The following is a 25,882-nucleotide window of genomic DNA, read 5'->3' as shown; positions in this document are numbered from 1 at the left end:
TGAGGATGTGTACCTCTGCTCTGTAAACGTCTGTTTATTTTGTAAACATCTGCCACAAAATAACAACTGAAATCTGACCCTGAATGCTCTTGCTTCTCTGACTATGTCTAGGTTTGATGACCATCCCTTCCGAATCTTCCCAGCAGTCCCACACCTCGTGTCCATATCAGCACTCTCCTAGCAACACAGTGAGCTCTCATCCCCACAGCAACCAGAGCAACCTGTCCAACAATCATGGCAGTGGCCTCAGCACCACGGGCAGTAATTCAGTCGCACAGGTCTCACTGCCTCACTCCCAGATGCATACACAGCCGTCTCCACACCCATCCCATCGACCACATGGTTTACCACAGCATCCACAGCGTCCCCAGCACCCGGCATCGCACCCGCAGCAACATAGCCAGCTCCAACCCCCTCACCCCCAGCACCCCTCTCCACATCAACACGTACAGCACCATCCGAACCATCAACATCAGCCGTTAACACATCAGGCGCCGCCACCCCCACAACAGGTATCCTGTAATTCTGGTAAGTTGGTGTCTCCTGACTTGTGTTTGGCTAACTGTGAATTAGGATATGTTTGTTATCTGGGGCTTATATATATTTACTACCAAAACTTCTCTCTTCTCCTTTTGTGTTTCCTTGCTGTAATCCTGTAGTTGTAACTCACTGAATCCATACATTGTATCAGATTTTTGTGATTAAAATTTATCATCACATCATAGGCAGACTCAGTAACCTTGTAGGTTTTGGTTTTAACTCTTGTTTGTCCTTCTGGAAAATAAGTGTTTTTGTGATCATTTGAAAGAAGAATGGGATGCATAGTCTGTCTACAATCTATTGTGATTCAGTGTGGTATAGAAGAAAGAGTATAGATTTGTGTCAGAAAAACGTGTATTTGAGTCCTCACTATGGCTCTTATGATCTTTCGTGTATTTCTCTTAGTCTTATTATTTTCTCATCTATAAATATGGAACTAAAGTACCCTGATATATGGTGGTGTTATGAGGGTTGCATTGAGAATACAAATAGGAAATGCCTCGTCAGGTACCTAGCCTTTAAGTATTCAGAGAGTGTTCCCACTCTTCCTTTCTTCGCTTATTCCTGCCAAGTATCTCATTTTAGAAAGATAGATTGCAAAGGAAGAAGACATTCTTCACATTCTCATTTTTAAAAAATCTATTGCTCTTAAGATAGGTCTTGATAGTTTCTGGTGACATGCTTAATTGACATTGCTTATAGACCAGGCATCTCTCTGTACTGCAGCACTCCCAAGGGGTGCCACAGACATAGACTACAAGGTGATTGGGGCCCTTTGGAGCTGTGCCAGAGTACAGATCCTTCCCTCAGCTTGCCTGGCTGCCCACTTACCATCTAAATCACTGATGAGATTTTTATCCTGGAGGGACAATTTCTAAGTGCTGGCCAGTGCTAGTTCTTACCAATTAGAAATTGATCATTATTTCAGGCAATTAAAAATCTGTTGAGGGGGAAGTAACCTTTAGATAGTGTATACTGTCTCTTATATTCTGACTTTGCTATAAAGCTTAAGTTTTTCTGAAATGGTTTCCTTTTTTACAAAGTAGAAAAAATGTAATTGTGGGGGGGGGGAGAATTAAGGTACAGAAATGCATATCAGAGTACTTGAAACTTAGTAAGTTTCTTTTCATAATTTATTTTGTTTTCCCAGTTAATAACTAAGTAGGTTCTAGAATAAAGTTGAAAATTGGGTATAGTTCTTTCCTTGATGGAAGATCTCCTAAAACACCTTAAAATTATTTTTAAGTTTATGCCTAGAAAAAAAAGTATAAATATAGGCCTCTTTTGTAACTGTTAGTGTTAGTCACTATTGCCCACCTTTAAAAAAATTTTTTTTATTGAACTTGTAATTCATGCGCCATGTTACATTAGTTTTAGATGTACAACACAGTGATTCAACAACTCTACATGTTATGCTCTGTCCACAAGTATAGCTACCATCTGTCACTATACAATGCTGTTAAAATACCTACCACTGACTGTATTTCTTACGCTGTACCTTTCATACCTGTGACTTGTGTCATAAAATTAGAAGCCTGTATCTCCCACTCCTCTTCACCCATTTGGCACCCCCAACCTGTTTGTTCTGTGTCTTCAGATTCCACATATAAGTGAGATCTTAATGATATTTGACTTCTCTGACTTTCTTCACTTACACTTGCCTACCTTTTAATGTCAGTGCACTCTTCAGAAAGTTAAGCTTGTTCTTAGTATGATTTTTTAAAGACACTTTAAAAAAATTATTGTATTTTATTTTAGAGAGCGCTAGTGGGGGAAAAGGGCAGAGAGTGAGGGATGGGAAGAGAATGAAAATCTTAACCAGGCTCTACACCCAGCATGGAGCCTGATGGGGGGCTTGATTCCATGACCCTGGGATCATACCCTGAGGTGAAATCAAGAGTCAAATGTTCAACTGAGCCACCCAGGCACCTCGTTTTTAATATGATTTTAAGGATTGACTAATGATTGTAGAGATTTGATATCAGTAGAAGTCTGATGCTCTGGTCTTTCTTTCTATTAAATCTAATGATTGCTAGGTCAGAAAAAAGTACTATTACAGCTGAAAACACTCCATCATGTGGTCTTAGTCACCTGTTATTATATCAGCAGTTGCTTGCAGGAGAAGGAAAGTAGCTGTTCACCTGGAGCTGTTAGGAATAATCATTTTGGCTGTGATAATAATCTCTTTGAATTAAAAATTTGTCATTTATAAGATGAGGCTAAGCAGGTTGTCTTAAATAGGGAAGGAATGGAAGAAACTAATAGTTGTTTGAGTTCCCACTATGTGGTAGGCAATTTAGATACATCATCTCATATTATCTTCCCAATTCAAGTATGAATTACCACATTTAGTAGATAGGAAAGTGTAACTCAAAAAAATTAAGTAGTTTGCTTGAGATCAGAGCTAATAAGTGGTAGAATTGGAATTTATATTGTGGCTTGTCAGGACTTCAAAGATTGTAACACCAGTAATTCCAAAAGGACTAAAATCAGTAACCATTTACTGATTTATAGAGTTTGTTTGCCTAGCCACTCTCTTGCAGAGATTGCTTTGTGTTGCCAAGTCAGCATTTATTATAGGTTATGGACTTGAAAGTCTGATGGACTTGAATGTTTGTGCCTCAGGGCATTATTTTTCCCCAACAAATTTCTCGCTAAATTAAGAGTTGCCTAAGGGCAGAGTCACGTTGTCTCTGGTTCATTGTTTATTTGAAACAAAAGTCCATAATTGGCAGATTTTTGTAAACCAAGTAACCAGTAGTTGATAGAGAGTTATCCGTGTTACGGCAAAAAAATTCCTTTTTACTAGTTCTTACCTTTATCCATCCAGGGATGATTCTGATAACAGAATAATTCGTGCAGCAGTCACTGAAGGGAGGATTTTCTTCCTCTACTCAGTACTGTCTCATTGAGGGTAGTTCTTGCCCCATGCCCCTGAGTAGTGATCACTTTGCTGACATACAGACTGTGGAGTCTTAACCCTCCTGATGATGTCACATCAGAGCGCACTGTTCCTGACTAGAAATGCCCTGGTTTGGCTTCATCAGCATTTCTTAGAGAGGTCTCCACCCTTTCTTTTGCTACTTTGCCAGGAGGACTGTATTAAGACATTTCTCTCTCCTAAGGTTGCCTTGTAAGAAATTTGTCTACTTGCTATACAATCTCATTTACCTCCCTTAAGTCACTTAAGTCAGTGCTCTGAGTTATACTGTGTTGCTTCTAAATGGGAACCTACCTCTGAGTTACAAAGAACATATCTCTTAATGTCATAACAAGACAGGAAAATGAACTTCATATAGTGGTGAGGGCAGATGTATTATTGATTTATATGACTTGTAGTGCCTGGCCATTCATTTGTACTGTACAAATGTAAAGAGCACTAATCAAGTTTGACATTTTAAGGTGATAGGGCTATTTGTGAGCTGTCAGACTAGAGCTTAGAAGCACCAGGTTCAAGTTTTGGATTCATCATGGTGACGTTGCTAAGTTATGCCATCTCTCTGGGTTCATTTTCTTTTTATTTATGGAACGAAGAGGAATAAGACCCCTCTTCCTGTTTCATAGAGATGACTGCCCCCAGCAATACATGATATTAATGTGTGCAAATCCATTTGTAAAACTGGATAGGAATCTGCCAGTGTCAGGAATAAGCCCAGCTCATTATCTTCCCCTACCCTATACTTCACACTCACTATTCAAGACTTACAGTGTTGTCAATATTATTTTTATAGGTGTTTCGAATGATTGGTATGCAACACTTGATATGCTAAAAGAAAGTTGTCGAATTGCCAGCAGTGTTAATTGGTCAGATGTAGACCTTTCACAGTTCCAAGGTGAGTATTGGGTCTTTTTGACATATAACCAAATACACATGATCCTGTTTTCTCTCATAGATACAAGTTTCGTTGTGGTAGAAATAGATGTCTTCTTTTTTTTTTTTTTAATTTTTTTTTTTAACATTTATTTTTGAGACAGAGAGAGACAGAGCATGAACGGGGGAGGGCCAGAGAGAGAGAGGGAGACACAGAACCTGAAGCAGGCTCCAGGCTCTGAGTTGTCAGCACAGAGCCCGACGCGGGGCTCGAACTCATGGACCGCGAGATCATGGCCTGAGCCGAAGTCGGCCACTTAACCGACTGAGCCACCCAGGCGCCCCAGATATCTTCTTATCTAGTGTTTCTTTTGCAGTTGGAGTGTGCTTAAAAATTCTGCAAAATTCATAATTAAGTCTTTTAGTCAGTTGATATAGCAGAGGGTCAGACAAGAGTTCTGAAAGAAGTTTGGCCACATTTAGAATAATTAGGCTTTGAATAATTTTTAAATGTCATTTTGCACTGCATGGGAAAATCACTACCAGTAGAAATCTTGAGGGCTAAAAAAAATTGTGTCTTGTTATTTTCATTGGGATATTTGTAGAACAAACTATGCTAACTGTATTTCTAATGCTTTTCTCATAGGTTTGATGGAGAGTATGAGACAGGCAGATCTCAAGAACTGGTCTTTGGATCAGGTTCAGTTTGCTGATCTCTGTTCTTCTCTTAACCAATTCTTTACACAAACTGGCCTTATCCACTCACAGAGTAATGTTCAGCAAAATGTCTGTCATGGTGCCATGCATCCAGCAAAACCTTCCCAACACATTGGAACAGGTATGGATTTAATTAGCTTCTCGATTTTCTCTATTTGTGTGAAATTCAGTAAGTGAGGTAACTTGGTATGTTACTTGGTATATTAATGGTGACAGTGATCTGTTTGCATCTTTTTATTTTTAAGAAATGAAATGAATTCAAAGTATTTAAGGTATATTTTAGAAAAATTGAGATAAAGAGACTATATTTTTCTGTCATGATTTCTATGATTCTTTTGTTTACAATTGACTTTCCTTTGTGATCTTTTAAGTTCTCAACAAGAATTAAATGTTTTAGATACATTTTTATAAGAATATAGTTATGAAGTTATATCAGTTTAAATGTGTATAGACTTGCAAAGAAAATCAGCATGTCTAGTTTTATATATCTTCTAAGAATGTTAAGATGTAAATTTCAAAGTTTACTTGAAGAGCACATAATGGTAAATAGTCTCAGTATTTTACTCTTGACTCAAAATTTGTGCTCTGTAGTTTTCATCTCGCTTTCTTACTTTTCTCGTTACCTTTGTAGCCATCTCTGATTACAATGCCTTCTCTTTTCTCAAGTTTCTGTTCTGTAGGTGTTTAATATCCAAGTTCTTTCTTCATTTTAATTTCTTTCCACCTTTTATCTCTTAAGTTGACTTTCTGTTTGTTATTTTGGTTTTATATTTGATGCATTTTTAAAAAGTTCTCTCTTTTTATTTTATTTACTTATTTTGAGAGAGACAGAGACAGCATGAGTGGGGGAGGGGCAGAGAGAGGGAGAGAGAGAGAGAATCCGAAGCAGACTGTGTGCTGTCTGCACAAAGCCCAGTGCAGGACTTGAACTTACCAAACCGTGAGACTATGACCTGAGCTGAAACCAGGAGTTGGATGCTTAACTGACTGAGGCATCCAGGTGTCGCCAAAAGTCCTTTCTTTTCTATCCTAAGTGGCTTTCTTCAACCATTATCCTAGCAAATTTCACATATTTGGTCTTCACATATTCTCAAGATTCCCAGATCTTTCTTTTCCTGAAATCTTTATTTATGTGTCTTTTGATAGAAATCTTCCATCATCTGTGCTTCTTCCACTTGAATAGCTTACCTAACGTGAAACACTCAGTGGCTATTTGATTTTGATGACTTACTCATTTCATAAATTATATCCAAGAACCTCATTCAGTGCTTGCCATATACCTGAATTTGTTGAGTGCCCTCTATGTGCCTGACAACTAAGCTTCATTTTTTGATAACTCTTTAGCTCCTTCCTCTCTGTGTCTTTCTCTGTCACTTCCTTTTTGGTATCTTCCTGATATATACTCTATGAAAAACATTTTTTATTGTAAAATTCACCATCCCAGTCATCCTTAAATTTATAGTTTAGTGGCGTTAAATATATTCATAACGTGCAACTGTCCCCACCATCCATCTCCATAACTCTTTTCATCTTGTAAAGTGGATGATATTCTGTACTTATTAAACAAATCCCCCCCCCCCCCCCGCCCCACATTCCAACCATCCTTCAACCCCCTGCCAAGGCCCTGGAAGCCACTATTCTACTTTCTGTTTCTGATTTTTGACTAAGTACTTCATGTAAGTGAAACAGTATTTGTCTTTTTGTGACTGGCTTATTTCACTTCGCATCTCTTCATCCATGTTGTGGCACATGTTAGAATTTCCTTCCTTTTTATGGCTGTGTACTACTGCACTGTATGTGTATACCACATTTGCTTATCCACTCATCTGTTGATGAACACTTAGGATGCTTTCATGTTTTAGCTGTTGTGAATAATGTTGCTGTGAACCTGAGTGTACTGATATTTTTTCAAGGCCTGGCTTTCAGTTCTTTTGGGTGTATATCCATATCTGGAATTGCTGGATCTTGTGGTAATTCTGTTTCTTTTCTTTTCTTTTTTTTAAAATATGAAATTTATTGTCGAATTGGTTTCCATACAACACCCAGTGCTCATTCCAACAGGTGCCCTCCTCAATGCCCATCACCCACCTTCCCCTCCCTCCCACCCCCCCATCAACCCTCAGTTTATTCTCAGTTTTTAAATTTTTTTTTTAACGTTTATTTTTGAGACAGAGAGAGACAGAGCATGAACAGGGGAGGGGCAGAGAGAGAGGGAGACACGGAATCTGAAGCAGGCTCCAGGCTCTGAGCCATCAGCCCAGAGCCCGACGCAGGGCTCGAACTCACGGACCGCGAGATCGTGACCTGAGCTGAAGTCGGACGCCCAACCGACTGAGCCACCCAGGCGCCCCTATTCTCAGTTTTTAAGAGTCTCTTATGGTTTGGCTCTCTCCCTCTCTAACTTTTTTTTTCCCTTCCCCTCCGCCATGGTCTTCTGTTAAGTTTCTCAGGATCCATGTAAGAGTGAAAACATATGTTCTTTCTATGTATGACTTATTTCACTTAGCATAACACTCTGGTTCCAACCGTGTTGCTACAAAAGGTCATATTTCATTCTTTCTCATTGCCAAGTAGTATTCCATTGTGTATGTAAACCACAATTTTTCTTTATCCATTCATCAGGTGATAGACATTTAGACTCTTTCCATCATTTGGCTATTGTTGAAAGTGCTGCTATAAACATTGGGGTACAAGTGTCCCTATACATCAGCACTCCTGTATCCCTTGGGTAATTCCTAGCAGTGCTATTGCTGGGTCATAGGGTAGATCTATTTTCAGTTTTTTGAGGAACCTCCACACTGTTTTCCAGAGTGGCTGCACCATTCCCACCAACAATGCAAGAGGGTTCCCATTTCTCCACATCCTCACCAGCATCTATAATCTCCTGATTTGTTCATTTTAGTCACTCTGACCAGTGTGAGGTGGTATCTAAGTGTGGTTTTGATTTGTATTTCCCTCATGAGGAGTGACGTTGAGCATCTTTTCATGTGCCTGTTGGCCATCTAGATGTCTTCTTTAGAGAAGTGTCTATTCATGTTTTCTGCCCATTTCTTCACTGGATTATTTGTGTTTCGGGTGTGGAGTTTGGTGAGTTCTTTACAGATTTTGGATACTAGCCCTTTGTCTGATACGTCATTTGCAAATATTTTCTCCCATTCCGTTGGTTGCCTTTTAGTTTTGTTGATTGTTTCCTTTGCAGTGCAGAAGCTTTTTATGTTGATGAGGTCCCAATAGTTCATTTTTGCTTTTAATTCCCTTGCCTTTGGAGATGTGTCAAGTAAGAAATTGCTGCAGCTGAGGTCAGAGAGGTTTTTTCCTGCTTTCTCCTCTAGGGTTTTGATGGTTTCCTGTCTCACATTCAGGTCCTTTATCTATTTTGAGTTTATTTTTGTGAATGGTGTGAGAAAGTGGTCTAGTTTCAACCTTCTGCATGTTGCTGTCCGTTCTCCCAGCACCATTTGTTAAAGAGACTGTCTTTTTTACATTGGATATTCTTTCCTGTTTTGTCAAAGATTGGTTGGCGATACTTTTGTGGGTCCAGTTCTGGAGTCTCTATTCCATTCCATTGGTCTATGTGTCTGTTTTTGTGTCAATACCATGCTGTCTTGATGATTACAGCTTTGTAGTAGATGCTAAAGTCTGGGATTGTGATGCCTCCTGCTTTGGTCTTCTTCTTCAATATCACTTGGGCTATTCGGGGTCTTTTGTGGTTCCATACAAATTTTAGGATTGCTTGTTCTAGCTTCGAGAAGAATGCTGGTGAAATTTTGATGGGGATTGCATTGAATGTGTAGATAGCTTTGGGTAGTATTGACATTTTAACTATTCTTCCAATCCATGAATGGAATGTTTTTCCATTTCTTTGTATCTTCTTCAATTTCCTTCATAAGCTTTCTATAGTTTTCAGCATACAGATCTTTTACATCTTTGGTTAGATTTATTCCTAGGTATTTTATGATTCTTGGTGCAGTTGTGAATGGGATCAGTTTCTTTATTTGTCTTTCTGTTGCTTCATTGTTAGTGTATAAGAATGCAACTGATTTCTGTACATTAACTTTGTATCCTGCAACTTTGCTGAATTCATGTATCAGTTCTAGCAGACTTTTGGTGGAGTCTGTCGGGTTTTCCATGTATACATGTCATCTGCAAAAAGTGAGAGCTTGACTTCATCTTTGCCAATTTTGATGCCTTTGATTTCCTTTTGTTGTCTGATCATTGATGCTAGAACTTCCAACACTATGTTAAACAACAGCGGTGAGAGTGGACATCCCTGTTGTGTTCCTGATCTCAGGGGGAAAGCTCTCAGTTTTTCCCCATTGAGGATGATATTAGCTGTGGGCTTTTGATAAATGGCTTTTATGATGTTTAAGTATGTTCCTTCTATCCCAACTTTCTTGAGGGTTTTTATTAAGAATGCTGAATTTTGTCAAATGCTTTTTCTGCATTGATTGACAGAATCATATGGTTCTTTTCTTTTCTTTTATTAATGTATCACATTGATTGATTTGCGAATGTTGAACCAGCCCTGCAGCCCAGGAATGAATCCCATTTGATCATGGTGAATAATTCTTTTTATATGCTGTTGAATTAGATTCATTAGTATCTTATTGAGAATTTTTGCATCCATATTCATCAGGGATATTGGCCTGTAGTTCTCTTTTTTTTGCTGGGTCTCTGTCTGGTTTAGGAATCAAAGTAGTGCTGGCTTCATAGAATGAGTCTGGAAGTTTTCCTTCCTTCTATTTTTTGGAACAGCTTGATAAGGATAAGTATTATCTCTGCTTTAAATGTCTGGTAGAATTCCCCAGGGAAGCCATCTGGTCCTGGACTCTTATTTGTTGGGAGATTTTTGATAACTGATTAAATTTCTTTGCTGGTTATGGGTCTGTTCAAGTTTTCTATTTCTTCCTGTTTGAGTTTTGGAAGTGAGTGGGTGTTTAGGAATTTGTCCATTTCTTCCAGGTTGTCCAATTTGTTGGCATATAATTTTTCATAGTATTCTCTGATAATTACTTGTATTTCTGAGGGGTTGGTTGTAATAATTCCATTTTCATTCATGATTTTATCTATTTGGGTCATCTCCCTTTTCTTTTTGAGAAGTCTGGCTAGAGGTTTATCAATTTTGTTTATTTTTTCACAAAACCAACTCTTGGTTTCATTGATATGCTCTACAGTTTTTTTAGATTCTATATTGTTTATTTCTGCTCTGATCTTTATTATTTCTCTTCTGCTGGGCTTGGGGTGTCTTTGCTGTTCTGCTTCTATTTCCTTTAGGTGTGCTGTTAGATTTTGTATTTGGGATTTTTCTTGTTTTTTGAGATAGGCCTGGATTGCAAAAACATCTCATCCTCAGGTTGAAGAAGCAAAGAGGAGTGAGGAAAGATATCGCTCAAAGTCTCTGCAGTAGAGATTGTGACCTGAATGGACTTCTGGAACAAAAACCACTTCTGAAATACATATGATTTCCACTCATTCACACGCAGATCTATCCTACTTTAGGTCTTCAGAGATCCCCACTGTGCCAAGCTCAGGGTCTAGCACTGGCGGGAGCTCCACCCTGGGTTGCGGAAGTAATCCAAGTTACTGCTTGACTATGGTTAGCAGCAGGGTTATCAGCAAATAGCTCTCTTCCAGTCGGTCGGTCTGCCAAAAGCCGAGCCAGGCTTTTCACCGAGAACCCTCTTAGCAAGCTTCCCTGTTTCATTTTTTTGAGGAACCACCATATTGTTTTTCACAGTGGCTATACCATTTTACAATCCCACTAACAGTGTACAAGGGTTCCAGTTTTTCTGCGTCGCCAACATTTGTTATTTTCTGGGTTTTTTTTCTCTTTCTTTTTAAAAAAAATAGTTATTGCCTGTGAGGTGGTATCTCATTGTAGTTTTGATTTGCATTCCTTGATAATTAGTGATACTGAGCAGCTTTTCATCTGCTTATTGGCCATTTTTGGATCTTCTTTGGAGAACTGTCTATTCAAGTCCTTTGTCCATTTTTTAATTGGGTTGTGTTTTTGTTTTGTTGCTGAATTTTTAGTAGTTTTTGTTAGTAGTATTTCTTGATATTTCTGGTTATTAACCCTTTGTCAGGTACATGATTTGCAGATATTTTCCTTTATTATTTTGTTTTCTTTTTTTACTGTGTTGATAGTATCTTTTGATGCACAGTTTTTAAATTTTTCATGGAGTCCAGCTCATCTGTTTTTTGTTGCCTGTGACTTTGGTATCCTATCCAAGAAATCATTGCCAAATCCAATGTTATGTAGCTCTTTCCCTATGTTTTCATCTAAGAATTTTATGGTTTAGGTCTTGCATTTAAGTCTTTGACCCATTTTGAGTTAATTTTTGTATATGCTGTCAGATAAGAGTCCAGTTTCCTGCTTTTGCGTATGTATATCCAGGCTTTTCCTAGCTGAAAAGACTGTCCTTTCCCCATAGAAAGGTTTTGACACCTTTGTCAAAAATCATTTGACCAGGGGCTCCTGGGTGGCTCAGTCAGTTGGGCGTCTGACTCTTGGTTTCAGCTCAGGTCGTGATCTCATGGTTCATGGGTTCAAGCCCCACGTTGGGCCCCACACTGACAGCACAGGGCCTGCTTAGGATTTTCTCTCCCTCTCCCTCTGCCCCTTCCCCACCCCTCTCAAAATAAATACACAAACTTGAAAAAAAATCATTTGACTATATACACAAGAGTTCGTTCCTGGGTTCTGTGTTCTATTTCAGTGTTCTTACTATATTTGTCTTTATGCCAGCACCACATTATTTCAGCTACTATGTTTTTGTAGTAAGTTTTGAAATCAGGAAGTGTGAGTCTGCCAGCTTTGTTGTTCAAGATAGTTTTGGCTCTTCAGGGTCTCTTGAGATTCCCTATACATTTTAGGATGGGATTTTCTGTTTTTGCCAAAAAGAAAAAATGGATTTTTGATACAGATTGCATTGACTCTGTAGATCACTTTGGATAGTATTGACATCTTAACAGTATTGTCTTCCAGTCTGTGAACATGAGATATGTTTTCATTTAATTTATGTCGTCTTGAATTTCTTTCAGCAATGTTTTTGTAGTTTTCATTGTATAAGTCTTAAACTTCTGTAATTAATTCCTAAGTATTTTTTATGCCATTGTAAATGGACTTATTTCTATAATTTCCTTTTTCAGATTGCTCATTGTGTAAAAATGGAACTGATTTTTGCATATTGGCTTTGTATCCTCTACTTTGCTGGATTTACTTATTCTGACAGTTTGCTTACTTTGGGGGTGGAAACTTTGGAGGTTTTTACATATAAGATCGTATCTGTGAGCTGAGATAAATATACTTTTTCCTTTCTGATTTTGATGCCTTTTATTTCTCTTTCTTGCCTAATTGCTCTGGCTAGAACTCCCAGTAGTATGGTGAATGAAAGTGGTAAAAGTCGACATCCTTGCTGTGTTTTTGGTCTTAGAAAAGTTTTCAAGTCTTTCACCATTGAATATAATGTTTGCTGTGGGATTTCCGAATATGGTTTTTAACATGTTAAAGTAGCTTCCTTTTATTCCTAGTTTGTGTTTTTATTATGAAACTTTCATCATTAACTTCTCCTGCATCAATTGAGATGAGCATGTAGGTTTATCCCCCCCTTTATTCTGTTAGTGTGGTGTATTGCACTGATCAATTTTCATATGTTGGACTACCCTTTTATATTCCAGAAATAATCTCACTTGGTCATGGTGTTTAATCCTTCTAATATGGTATTAAATTAATTTTGCTTGTATTTTGTTTAGAGTTTTTGGATCAGTGTTCATAAAGGACATTGGTCTGTAGTTTCCTTGTTAGGTGTCTTTGTCTCACTTTGGTATCAGGCTAATTTTGGCCTCATAGGATGAGTTAGGAAGTGCTTCCTGTCTTTCAGTGTTTTGGAAAATCGTTTGAGAAGGATTGGTGTTAGTTATTTAAATGTTTGGTATAATTCACCAGTGAAGCTGTCAGGTCCAAGGCTTTTCTTTGCTGATAGATTTTTGATTAACTGATTCAATCTTATAGTTTTAAGTGTATTCAGATTTTCTATTTCTTTGTGATTTAGTCTTGGTGGCTCTTGTGTTTCTAGGAATTTGTTCATTTCATCTAGGTTATCCAATATATTAGTGTACAGTTGCTCGTAGTACTCTCATATGATCCTGTTTTTTTACTTTTTGATCAGTTTTAGTAATTTTTTTAATGTTTATTTTATTTTTGTGAGAGAGCAAGCAAGCACAAGTGGGGAAGGGCAGAGAGGGAGACACAGAATCCGAAGCAGGCTCCAAGCTCTGAGCTGTCAACACAGAGCCCAACATGGGGCTTGAACTCAAACTGTGAGATCATGACCTGAACCACAGTTAGATGTTTAACTGACTGAGCCACCCAGGTGCCCCATTTTTTATCCATTGTACTATCACCACTTTCATTTCTGATTTTATCCGTTCTCTATTTTATTTATCTCTGCTCTAATCTTTATGATTTCCTTCTTTCTGATAGCTTTGGATTTATTCTGTTCTTTTTTTGTAGGTCTTTTTTTTTTTTTTTTAATTTTTATTTATTTTGAGAGAGGTATTGAGTGTGCACCAGCATGGGAGGGGCAGAGGGAGAGAGAGAATCCCAAGCAGGCTAACAGTCAGCACAGAGCCTGATGCAGGTCTTGAACTCATGAACCATGAGATTGTGACCTGAGCTGAAATTGAGTCAGACACTTAACTGAGCCACCCAGGTGCCCCTGTAGGTCTTAAAATTGTAAAGTTAGGTTTTTGATGGAGATACTCCTTGTTTTTATGTGTTTATGACTATAAATTTCCCCCTCGACACTACTCTGGCTGTTCCATAAGTCTCCATATGTTGTTTTGTTTACATTTGCCTCTAAGTATTTTCTAATTTTTCTTATGATCTCTTCTTTGATCTGTTAGTTGTTTGAGGGTTGTTTTAACTTCCACAAATTTGAGAATTTTCCAGTTTACTTCTGTTACTGATTTCTAACTTCATCCTGTTGTGGTCAGAGAAGATACTTTGTATATCTTATCATTTAAAATCTATTGAGACTTAATGTGGAGCCTAAATATGGTCTGTCCTATGAAATGTCCAGGTGCACTTGAGAAGAATGTGTATACTATACTGTTTTGGGTAGAATGTTCTGTATTTGTCTGTTAGATCTAGTTGGTTTATTGTGTTCTCTGTTTCCTTACTTATCTTCTGCCTGGTTGTTCTTTCCATTATTGAGTGTGGGGTATTTACATCACCAATTATTATTGCAGAGTTGTTTATTTCTCCTTTCCATTCTGTCAGTTTTTGCTTCATATTTTTTGTGGTCTATTATTAGGTGCATAAGGTGTTTATAATTGTTACGTCTTTTTGCTGTATTAAACCTTTTGTTGATATATAATGTCCTTCTTTGTCTTTGTAACCTTTTTTGATTGAAAGTCTGTCTGATACTAATGTAGTAATCCCTGTTCTCTTTGGTTGCTTTTTGGCATGGAATATCTTTTTCAGTCCTTCCACTTTCATTTTATGTGTGTCTTTGGATGTAAAGTGAGTCTTTTATAGATATGTGTTCTTACATATTCTGCCAGTCTCTGTCTTTTGATTGGAGAATTTGATCCCTTCACATTTAAAGTAATTACTGGTGAGTGATTTCTGTCATCTATAAGGTTTTATAGGTTTTTGACACTTATTTTTGCATTACTGTCTTCTTTTGTATTTAGTTGATTTTTTGTAGTGAAATATTTGAATTCTTTCACATTCCTTTTGTGTATATTGCATAGCTCTTTGTGGTTGCCATGGGGATTACATTTACCATCCTAAAGTTATAACACTCTAATTTGAATTTCTATCAGTTTAACTTCTATAATACACAAAACCTCAGTTCCTTTACAGCTCCATCTCTACCCCTTTTGGTTGCTGACATCACATAATCACTTCTTTATACATAGTGTGCCCAAAAATATATATTAATAATTCCTTTAAATGCATTCATCTCTTAAATTATGTAGAAAACAACATGTGTAGTTACAAATGAAAGTTAGAATAATATAAGCTTCTAGACTAATCGTTTTTAGAAAATATATTAGTCTCTTTAGTCGTGTAGAGAAGAAAAAGTAGTTCTAGATTGTTGCTGCAGTAATACTAGCTCTTATGATAGCTCATGTATTTACCTTTTTTGAGATCTGTATTTCTTCATACAGCTTTGAGTTACTGTCTAGTGTCCTTTTATTTCACCCTGCACAACTCCCTTGAGCATTTCTTGGAGGGCAGGTCTAATGGTAACAAACTTCTTTAGCTTTTGTTTATCTGGAAATGTCTTATTTTCTCCCTTCCTCTTGAAAAGGACAGTTTTGTTGGGTGTAGCAATTCTTGGTTGACACTTTTTCTTTTAGCACTTTGAATAGATTAGCCCACTGATTTCTGACTCCCAGCATTTCTCATGAAAAATCTTCTATCTTATTGAGGTTCCTTTGTATGTGACAAGTCACTTCCCTCTCCTTTTAAGATTGTCTCTTTATCTTTGGCTTTTGAAAATTTGATTATAATATGTCCCTTGACACGTGGGTCTCTTGACTTGATCTTACTTAGAGTTTGTTGAACTTCTTGGATGTTTTCATTCCTATCTTACCAAATTTGGGTTGTTTTCAGCCATTATATTTTCAAACATTTTCTCTACTCCCCCCAACCCCCACTTCTTCTGGAACTCCCACAATGCAGACTTGGTCTGTTTGATAGTGTCCCACAGGTCCTTAGGCTCTGTTTGTTTTGTTTTTTTAATTTTTTTCAAATTTTTTTCTTTGGTTACTTAAGCCTAGATAATTTTCATTGTCTTATCTTCAAGTTTGCTGATTCTTTCTTCTGACTGCTCAAATTTATCTTTGAATTCTGTAGTGAATTTTTCATTTCGGTTCTAGAATTTTATTTCTTTTGAGGTTTTCTATCTCTTTATTGGTATTTTCAGTTTGTTCATACATTCTTTTTTTTAAAGTTTTTTTAAGTTTATATATTGGGGGCGGGCAGAGAGAGAGAGAGAGAGAATGAATCTCAAGCAGGCTCCACGCTGACAGTGGGCCCAAAGCAGGGCTCAAACCCACCCACAAACTGTGAGATCATGACTTGAACCGAAATCAAGAGTCAGATCCCTAACTGAATGAGCCACCCGTGCACCCGTGACTTTTTTTCATCTTCCTTTAGTCTTTGAGCATCTTTAAGACAGTTGTTTTAAAGTCTTTGTGTAGTAGGTCTGTCATCAGATCTTTTTCAAGGGCAAGTTTTACTGATTTATTCTTACTTTGGGGCATACTATTTTGTTTATTTGTATGCCTTGTGATTTTTTTTTGTTGTTGAAAACTAGACACTTGAATCTAATAGTATGGTACTTATGGAAACCAGATTATTTCCTTTCCCCGGGGTTTGCTGTTTTTAAATATTGTTTTTGCCTATTGTTTTTGTTTTCTTGGTTGTTGCAAGGTGTCCTTGTGCTAAGGTTTTCCCTAAAGTCTTCTCAGGTCTTCTCTGAGCCTGTGCTTTTTCTCTTGGTGTCGGTGGTCACTTTCTAATTTTCCCAGTATACGTAGTTGTTTTTCACTGTCCTAGTTTTTAATGTCTGTCTCTCAAAAAGGTAAAAAGAGGAAAATGAAAGAGGGAGGAAAAGGGGCAGTAGCCCCCTTTAAAGCCCCAGGAAATCAGTTTGTGTTAGGTGAGGAGCTTGCAGCATTGGTAGAAGGTATGACATGACCACCCTCCTTTTTGTCTGTATCTCTGTGATCAGATTACAGATCCCTAGTATTTGGAGAATAGTGTCCTTTTTTCCCACCCTGGCTCCTGCCAGCTGTATAAGTTCGAGGAACACAGGAACAGCTGCCTGCAATGGGGTAGGGAGGAGGGATAAGTTCAGAAACTTCGGCTTTTTGTTTAATGTGGGTGTCCATTTATTCCTGTGATCCTTGTTTATTCCCATCATTCTTCTGTAATTGTCACCTTGCTCTCCCTTTAAGAATTACTAAGCCAAGAAAGAGAAATGAAAAAAATATAAAAACAGAATTAATCTCCATAAAAATCAGTTGTCTTTCGATTGTGACTTGAATTTTTAAGGATGAGTAGAAAGAGAGCTAAGATTTTACAAGACAGAGGCTGAGAAGTCACTGATAAATGAGTGACCATATTACTCAAAGTGGCATAGTCCCTCCACCCTGGTGCAGTGTTTAGAAATTGCACCAGCCACTCATGTAAAGCCTCATCAGCACTTGGGGGCAGGATTTTTCCTCTAAGAATATACTATAGCTGCAGCTTAGTGTAACTTTTCTCCTTTCTTTTCTTCCTAAATCTTCAGTATGGGAAATTGGCCAAAGAGTTTAGTTCTGACTGTAAACTTTGCTATAAAAAGTCATGTTATCTTGGGAAGCAGTGGCTGGAAGTCAGAGGTCTGGGTTCTGTTCCTGGTTCTGTCTTATTTTTCCTCTGGTCTTAGGTCCTCATTTGCATGAACAGAGGTAGGCCTGAATTAGACTGTTTCAGAGGCTGTTTTAAGCATGGACAGTCTGACATTCCAGTGACAGGTAAAAACTTGTGAGCAGCCAAATACAGTGTTCCTGCCATGAGTATCGTTTTAGTTTCCTCTGGGAAAATGGTTGCTGTTTTCTAGTTTGATTACAGCAGTGGTAGAATGCAGTTGTAATTTGTGTGACACAATAGAATACCTAAGGGAGAAATAGCCTGTCCAGAATTCCAGATGGTCCATACAATGTGAGCCAGTGTTATGGTTCTTTTTCCCCAGGAGTAATTGGTGGTGGGCTTATGATGTTTGCTTCCCTCTCTTCCTACTTTGCATTAGGATGCAATGTAATTGACATTTTAGAGCTGTTACACTTAATGGCTCCTGTCAACAAAAATATATTAAGAACCTTCTGAAATGCCATTCAAATGAGATTTCTGTTTCCCTTCTCCACACTTCTGAATAATACATATTTGATCACCTTTACTTGGTATAACTCTGTTAAACTTGTGCAGATCTTTCCTGTCATTTTGTGCCCCCATTCACTTTGTTAATCAGCTAGGGCACTTACAGATAGGTCTGCTTTGAAAGTGAGAAAATCAGGGACATAGGGACAGTGGTTACTAGAAAGAGCCTGTGATTTAGGAGAACTGGATTGTAGCCCTACCCTTGTCAAACTGATATTCTTTGGGCAAGTCTGCTTAGTCTCTGTGAGCCTCGGTTGCCTCAGCCATAAAATGGGGATAATCCCTGTCTTGCCCTCATTTTGGACTTAATGGGAGGCTCAGATGGTAATAGATATGAAAATGCTTTTGAACTGTTATGAAGTATATAACAACAACAATAGAGACATATAACTTGCCTTCACGCCTCCAGACAGTAAGAGGCAGAGCTGGAATTAGCATCGTGTACTCACATCCAGCCTGGCACCATGTTCGAGAAGCCAGCACCACCTTTTGGTAGTTTTAGCATCTGAAAGGAGTAATTTTTCTTTCTCTTTTCCTCCTTGCCTTACCTGCTTAATTTAGTTTTAGGTAACAATTGTATTAAGATTTTAATGTTTAACTTGTTTATTTATGGCAATATGTTTTCCTTCTTTCTGTTTTTCAATCTGATTAGGAAATTTGTACATAGACTCCAGGCAAAATCTCCCTCCTTCAGTGATGCCGCCCCCTGGTTACCCTCACATCCCACAGGCACTTAGCACTCCAGGAACGACTATTGCAGGTAATTTGGGCTGTGTTTTGCATTTGGTACTCAGAGGGTAATATGGAAAAGCTTTAGCTGTCTCAGCAGCGAACAAGGCCATTGAGGAGGGAGTAAACTCCTTGGTGAGGGAGGATGGGGTGTGGGGTGCACAGTTACTTGGCTTCAGTGCTGAGGAAGGGGATTCAAGTGCCATTTGCTCTTTAGGCCATTTGACCTGAAGTCTCTTCAATGCTATGATTCTAATTGTTGTCCTGCCTCTCTAATGAGGTCCAGGGCATAGAGCTTGTCCTGGGGTCTTAGGAATCTTTGAGGCTTTTTGACTTCGATGGGACTTGAGCAGGCTTCAAGAACTTGCTTTGATTAGCTCCTACGTATTCTGTTCCATTCATTCTGCTGAAGTCCCCCCCACCTCTAGTTTCTAAGGAAGCCTCTTACAGAAGAGGTAAGTTGCAGGAGTCACTGGTTCATAAGCTTTCCCCCCTAGGTTCCTGAATACAGGATAAGTTACATTTACCAGGGCAGCAAAGGCAGGCACATGGTTAGAGGTGGAAGGGAGCTTAAGGACTATCTAGACGAGGAAATGGAGGCTCAGAAGTTGAGATAACTTGCTCAGAGCCCCCAGTTTGGCTAAGTTGCCAAACCAAGACTCAAGCCTTGATATCTCGATTTAGAGTTCGTTGTTTTTCTCGTGTACCACACTGCCCCCTCCACTTAGGCTGCTCGAGGAGCAGAATGGTGATGTGCAGATAGGAACTCAAAACCCCCAAAGAACTGTGTGTCAGGTAATAGTGAAGGAGGAGTTGGGGGCCAAGTGACCTGTTCTTTGGTGAACAGGAAAGAATAAGTGTTATCTGTCCTCAGCACTCACCAGGAACTTGAAAGTGGCAAGATAGGGTAGTTAAGACTCTGGCACTGGATTTGCAGGGTTTGCATTCTGGTGCTTTGCCACTTGATAGCTGCCTAACCTTACTATTTCCACTTCCTTCTCTGTTAAAGAGAGCTCACAACACTACCTAACTCCTAGGGTTGTTAAGAGAATTGAATGAAGATTATAGGCAAATCACTTAAATTAGTGCTTGGCACATAGTTAAGATATTTATAAGTTAAAAAATAAATATAGGCATTTCTGCTGTACTGTGATGTATTGAAAACCTTAGCATTTTGTAAAACGGTACATTAAAAAGCAGGGCTTTGCTTATAAGAAAAATGAGATCAGCAGCAGACTACTTGAAACTTTGTAATCAGGTCAAGCAAGCCAAACAAAAACTGTAATCATCCAGTAAAAAAATCTGCATGAAAAGGATATGTTTAATTCCTGATAAAAGAATGAATTCTGCAAGTAAACAGAGATTATTACTTTTAAAAAAAAAGTCTGGTTTGGAAAGGGGTTTGTCAAAGCCATGGTGACAAGGGCAGAACGCACCAAAATTGCAGAGCACCAGCTCTTGCACACGGCCACACAGATCTAAGAAGAGGAACGTGGAGAGCGGGCGCCCTGTCCTGCACTCAGGGCCTCCGGCACTCAGCCATGCTGATATCCTCTGTGTTTACCGCTGTTACTTGGTGGCACAAAAGTTAACTTGCTGGTGGGAATTCATGATGACCCAGTGTGACCTCACTGGTACACTGACATCATTCTCCTTTTCCCATTCTCATGGGAGCCAATTCATGTTGCTGAAACACAGATTGATGCAGGACAGACTAAGAGAAAGGGTTGTGCCCACACTTGGGCACTCTAGCATTCTTTTTATGCCCTCCTTGCTACCTCCTGGTTTAATCCAACAGGTGTGGGTTTTGGAGCCAAGTGAATGGAGTTCAAATCACTTCCTTTTACTAGTTGGATGACCTTGGGTAACTTGCTCATTCTGTTAAACCCAGGCCTTGGTATTTATAAAATGAGGATCATAAGAGCCACCTTGGTGAAGGCTCTTACGTAGATTAGAGTGATAATGTGCACTGAGTGCCTGGCACATAGTAAGTACTCAATCAGTGTTCATTTATTTCTTTCTTCTCTACCCAAGTCACTGCTGACATTGCCTCCTTCCTTCTAGGCCATCACGGAGCCATGAACCAGCAGCACATGATGCCTTCCCAAGCCTTCCAGATGCGGCGCTCTCTGCCTCCAGATGACATCCAGGATGACTTTGATTGGGATTCAATTGTGTAGAGCTTGTTTCTGCAAAGGCACCAGACCCCAGCGTCACCTTTCTGTGCAGTGAAGGGAAAGGTTTCAGAGAATCCAGTCGAGAAAACAAAGTTGCTAATCACTTTACCGATGTTATCAAAATTTCTTTTGAAGACAATCAAAAAGATTTTAGCTGGATAAATTACTGCTTTTATCTGACCCAAACAAGTACTACATGTTTGTCTCCCTGCCAGCTGCCCTATGTAGCTCCTAACTGTTGTGTGATTTGAACGGCTTTTGCATATTTGTGTCAGTTCGATGTTGACCACAAGTGCCAGACTGATTTTTCAGACAGAGCCTATTTTGCTGCAAGCAGTTTATAGATACATATGTGTAAATATATGTACAAAAATTACTGAAAGGCTTCAGTTTTTCTAATTGGATTATTACGTCTTGGAAAGAAAGTTAACTGTGAGTTTTTATTCCTCGTTAGGCTATTTTCTGCAGGATGCTTTTAACTGATGTAGGCAACTGAAAGGAAATGGATTTTTTCAAAGCCCAGTTCCCCTCATTTAATCTGCTTTTCAGAAACATGGGCATTGAGTTCTACTCAGTAAGGACCCAGAGTTTGATGCTTTCCAAACAGTCCACAGGGGCATGTTGTTCCTGAGCAGCATAAAGAACTGACCAAATTTGTTCTGATGCTTGGGGGGATTATAGAGTTTATGTTGTACCTTTTCCATGTCTGTTTCCCTAAATCTGCATTATAACAGTTCTAAAATTTCTTTGATCGATTAGCAGCTGGGCATATTGCTCAGCTCTTTAACAAAATCATTGCCTCCATATTCACTCTTGTATTTATTATTCAGAAGTGTTATTTTAATATTTATTGCTACCTTCTGTGAATGCTCAGCTCCTATTGGGTTCAGTAAGGAGAAGTGCGGTGTCTGAAAGCACAGAATTGTTTTTCTTAAGAGTTTACAGACAAGACAATCAGAAAGATTGTGTCATTCTCTTTGTCGGCACATGTCTCTGTCTTAGCATTCCTGCTGATTGAGACTTACTAGCTAAATAGAATTTTTCTGGAATTTGAATCAGAGTTCATTTGGGCAGTAGAACAGCAGGGCACTGTTTATAAAGCAGGTTTCCTCACTCATTCTCTTTCCACTTAGGAAGCACTGAAAGGAGGGTAGAGCCACACATAGATTTTATTTGCCTCAGTCTTCAGTGCAGATGTCATTAAGTGGTTTGCTGTTTCTGTTGTCCTTTGTGTCTGTGTATGCATGACATTTGGTTACTTTCCTTGAAATGCAGCCTGCCTCTTTGAGGTTTTTATTAGTTGTTTTTTTTGTTTTGTTTTGTTTCATATCATATCATAGTTACTTTGCATGGATTGATTGTCTTAGTTTTATAATAAAAGTAACAGAAATTAGATTTTTTTTTTAATGAATAGATTTTTAATTGGTTCTTTAGACCATAAAAAGGTGGAATTTCTTTCAGTTATGATGGGGGAATGATCTGTTCCATCAAATCAAGGGGTAATCACTGCTCACTGGTTGCTTTTCAGCATCTCTAGTCTCTACAGTCATGCTTACTAAATCACTCCAGTTAGCCTTAGTGATTTTGTGGTTGAGTGTCCTCTGCTGGAACTAGACAGACATCTTTGTTTCTGTATGTGTGTATGTGAGAGTGTTTGTCACTGTGTGTGGCTATTTTGTTTTAGTGGAGTGTTGCCTTTAATGAATCACTGGGAGGCCAGCCACGGTAAAAGGCTGATGAGGTTGGGGAGAAAGGAAGGGCTTTTATGTTCCTGTTGTTTGGACCTTGCTTGGCATGAAAAATGAAGCTCGGTTCCAGCCCCTTGGCTCGGTGAAAATCGGAGGATTCTGGCAAGGCAGCCAACAGGCCCCTCTTATGTGGATCGGAGGCAAGATGAGATAGCAGCCTGCAGAGCAAACACTTGGAAAAATGGGGGTGATTTTCAATAGTCTGCTCAAGTCACTGTTTTCTAGATACCACAAAAGCTGTTTTGAAACTTTAAATTGCTTGGGTAGCAATGTGCACTTTAAACAATTTGGGTATTGGAATGCAGTCTTACATTGAATGATTTGAGTAGAAACCACTGATGAAGATTTTACAAATTGTGTGAAGCTGATTTCCCATTTGGCAATCATTTACTGATTTGCAGTGATCAATATTTTTATGAGAATTTAAACCTAACCACACATGTCCCTGGAGGCAGAGCCTCCACTTGGACCCATCCCACCCTTGTGACTCAGGTGGCCCGGGAGCCCAGGACAGGCCTTCGTGGGGGGCGCCAGACAGCCGGAGTTACCTGGTGAGGTGCAGCGCATCCCCTCTGGCGGCTGTTTCTGTTGCTAGTTGTCAGTGCAGAACAAGCTCTGTCTTGGGTTTAAATTGACCGAAGACTCTTGGGGAAAAGAATAATAAATGCATATGATCAGATGGGGGCACTCTGTCCAGGAGAATAATCCGACTGGCATTTGTGGCAGTTTTTGAAATGTAAACGTATTCATGTGTGTTCTTGTAAATACATGTCTCTCAGATGTCCTTTGAAGTGGGAGGGAATCAATCCGGGGATTATTTCAAATGGAATAGAGTATTTTGATATTGTTCATTCAGAGGGTGATGTGTACATATCTATATTGTATATATGTGATGAAAATGCATTGGCTTTTTGTGCAAACACAATCTGCTCTCTGTACTGCTGTTGGACAGTCAGTGTTTTAATGTTTCTACAGTTTTGCTATTGCACGATTTCATATTTTGCCTCTATGATGAACGGCGCCCATTCTTTGTAACTGTTTAGTGCTGTAAAGAAATATCCCAAGTGTCATTAGGATTGTTGCTGCCAGACTGATATGCATGAATGGCACTTAAAATAAATATATTATGTTAACTCTATTTACAACACCAGTTGGCCTGTGTCATTTGCTACAGTTGAGGGAACAAGATTGGAGCCAGTCCTGATGCAGAAACTTGCAGTCAGTGCTTGTGGTCTTGGAGATTGTATGTCCCATTTGCTGCTGCCTTTAGGAATATCTCACTAGCTCTAAGAAGAACTTCCTTAATTTCTCTGAGCCTCGTTTTCCTCATTTGCAGTGCTTCTAAAATGAGAATAATAATACCTGTCTCCTAGAGTTGTAGTGGGATTAAATAAATCAATGCATTTATACATTTAGAACAGTATCAGAACACAAAAAAGTACTCAGCGTGTGCCAGGTGCGATGCTAAGTAGATACCGTTATTCTCATGGTATGGGTACAATGGCTCCCCCAGATCCTTTGTTGGAAGTGACAGAGCTGAGTTTGAATCTGGGTCATTTGAATCCAATGTCGTGTTCTTTTACACCATCCTCCATTACTTCCAGGAAATTCCCCTACCTTCCCCCTATCTTTGGCCCCTGTTCTTGCCCCCGTGCGGCCTTCTCAGAGAGCTACTTCTAAAGGTGAAAGTGGCGCTTCTTAAAGTTTGCCAAACAGACACCAGCTCAAGCCTTTCCATGAGAAAGCCACAACCCCTGCCTTTAGCGAGTGCAGACTTCTCCGGGACAGGTGCGGACAGCAGCTGGGGGGAGCAGCCTTGGCACAGCAAAGTTCTGCTGGTGAGGAGGTGGGTCATGCTGAGGGCTGAGGCAATGGTTTAGGAAGGCCTCAGGCTGGCATGGGCTGTTTCATTTGAGTCTTAAAAGGGCCCTGGACAGACAGGAGAAGGTTTTTCCATTTATACTACTGGGCCAGGCACGAAAGCTAGACCAGCAGAGGGCTGGAGTTTGAAGCGGGAGTAGTTGTGGCTTGTCGGGGAAGAACCAAGCACAGTGATCCTAGGAGGTAAGTGATGGTGGCCCAGCTTGACTGACATGACAGGTGCAGAGGCTAAGCACTGGGCAGGGAGCAACATGGATGGAAGTGGACTTGAAGTTGCAGTCTGCCTCCCTCAGGAAAGGTAGGGCTTCCTGCCCAGGGCCTCTTGCTACTTCTAACTTAACTGTACATCACTGCTAGGAAAAGCTACTTATTGCAACTTTACAGTTGGGGAAACTGAGGCTCAGAAAGGTTAACTTACCTGAGTTCTCCCAGCCAATGGATCTGGGATAATTCAGTCTGGGACTGACTCTAAAGCTCATTTCTTTTTGCCTTCCGCAAGGGAATTTTCCCAAAGCCAGAGATAACGCCTGCCCACCAGTGTATAGGTGTCCCTTGGAGAGGTAGAGGTAACATTAGAGGTACCTCTACCCCGTTAGAGGTAAATGTTGGTCATCAGCAGGGCCTCTGAAGGACTGTAGTTGGGGCATGGTTAAGTCTGGCCACTTTGTGCTGATTCAGGTGCAGCTGAATTTGGGCTAATCAAATGAAAAAAGTAAACAAGATCATTAAGATGCAGGTTTAACTCTTGAGCTTTTGACATGTTCCAGTGTGCAAAGGGCTGCTGTTTACAGATGCGCCCTTACCAGTTGGATAAAGCAGTCCTGCAAAAGCCACAGTAGCATCGGTTAGCATTCATATGAGGGTCCAGTGTAAACGCCCTAGGATCACAGAACTGTCTTAAAGGCTTCAAGCTAGAAGGGGCCTTTGAAGTCTAGTGATGACCTAGTGAGCAAGGGAAGTGACTTGCTCGAAGTCACAGATCTAGAGGATTTGGGGAAGGGCAGGAGTGGAGAACGTCATTTACTTGGCAGGCATTTAAAACTCCTACATAGATCTTATTTGATCTACGCAAGAACCTGATGCTGTAGTATGTTACTCCCCGTTTCACAGCAGAGAAGCAGGCACAGTGCAGCTACATCCTGAATGCCTTCCATCAAAGCTCTCCTAATTCAGCTCAGCCAAAAAGGGAGGATGGAAATACCGAAGATCCACCTGCGATGAACATGTGCCCCTCTGTGAGTGCGAGGTGGAAAATCTGAACCTGAGACCGTAAGTGGTAGCTGCGTCCATGTACCTGTCTGTGTGAGCATCTGTCTCGTCGCCGAGCGTGATTCTGGCG

At 39.5% G+C, this 25,882-nt stretch overlaps 1 protein-coding gene across 9 annotated transcripts in view; it reads left to right on the top strand.

Annotated features, from left to right (window-relative positions):
- FOXJ3 (forkhead box J3) overlaps positions 1–23,800 on the top strand; it is a 148,930-nt gene extending 125,130 nt beyond the window's left edge. For all 9 annotated transcript variants that reach the window (XM_027059498.2, XM_053212440.1, XM_015063145.3 and 6 more), the window contains 5 exons: positions 112–528; positions 4,272–4,373; positions 4,998–5,189; positions 18,661–18,768; positions 20,802–23,800. In XM_027059498.2, the coding sequence (XP_026915299.1) occupies positions 112–528; positions 4,272–4,373; positions 4,998–5,189; positions 18,661–18,768; positions 20,802–20,917 (935 nt within the window). In that variant the 3' untranslated portion in view covers positions 20,918–23,800. The remainder of the gene's footprint in view (positions 1–111; positions 529–4,271; positions 4,374–4,997; positions 5,190–18,660; positions 18,769–20,801) is intronic.
- Positions 23,801–25,882: the final 2,082 nt, after the last annotated feature.

Source organism: Acinonyx jubatus, chromosome C1 (assembly GCF_027475565.1).
Source record: "Acinonyx jubatus isolate Ajub_Pintada_27869175 chromosome C1, VMU_Ajub_asm_v1.0, whole genome shotgun sequence".
Classification (NCBI taxonomy): Eukaryota; Metazoa; Chordata; class Mammalia; order Carnivora; family Felidae; genus Acinonyx; species Acinonyx jubatus.
This window is presented reverse-complemented; position numbering and strand designations above follow the sequence as displayed.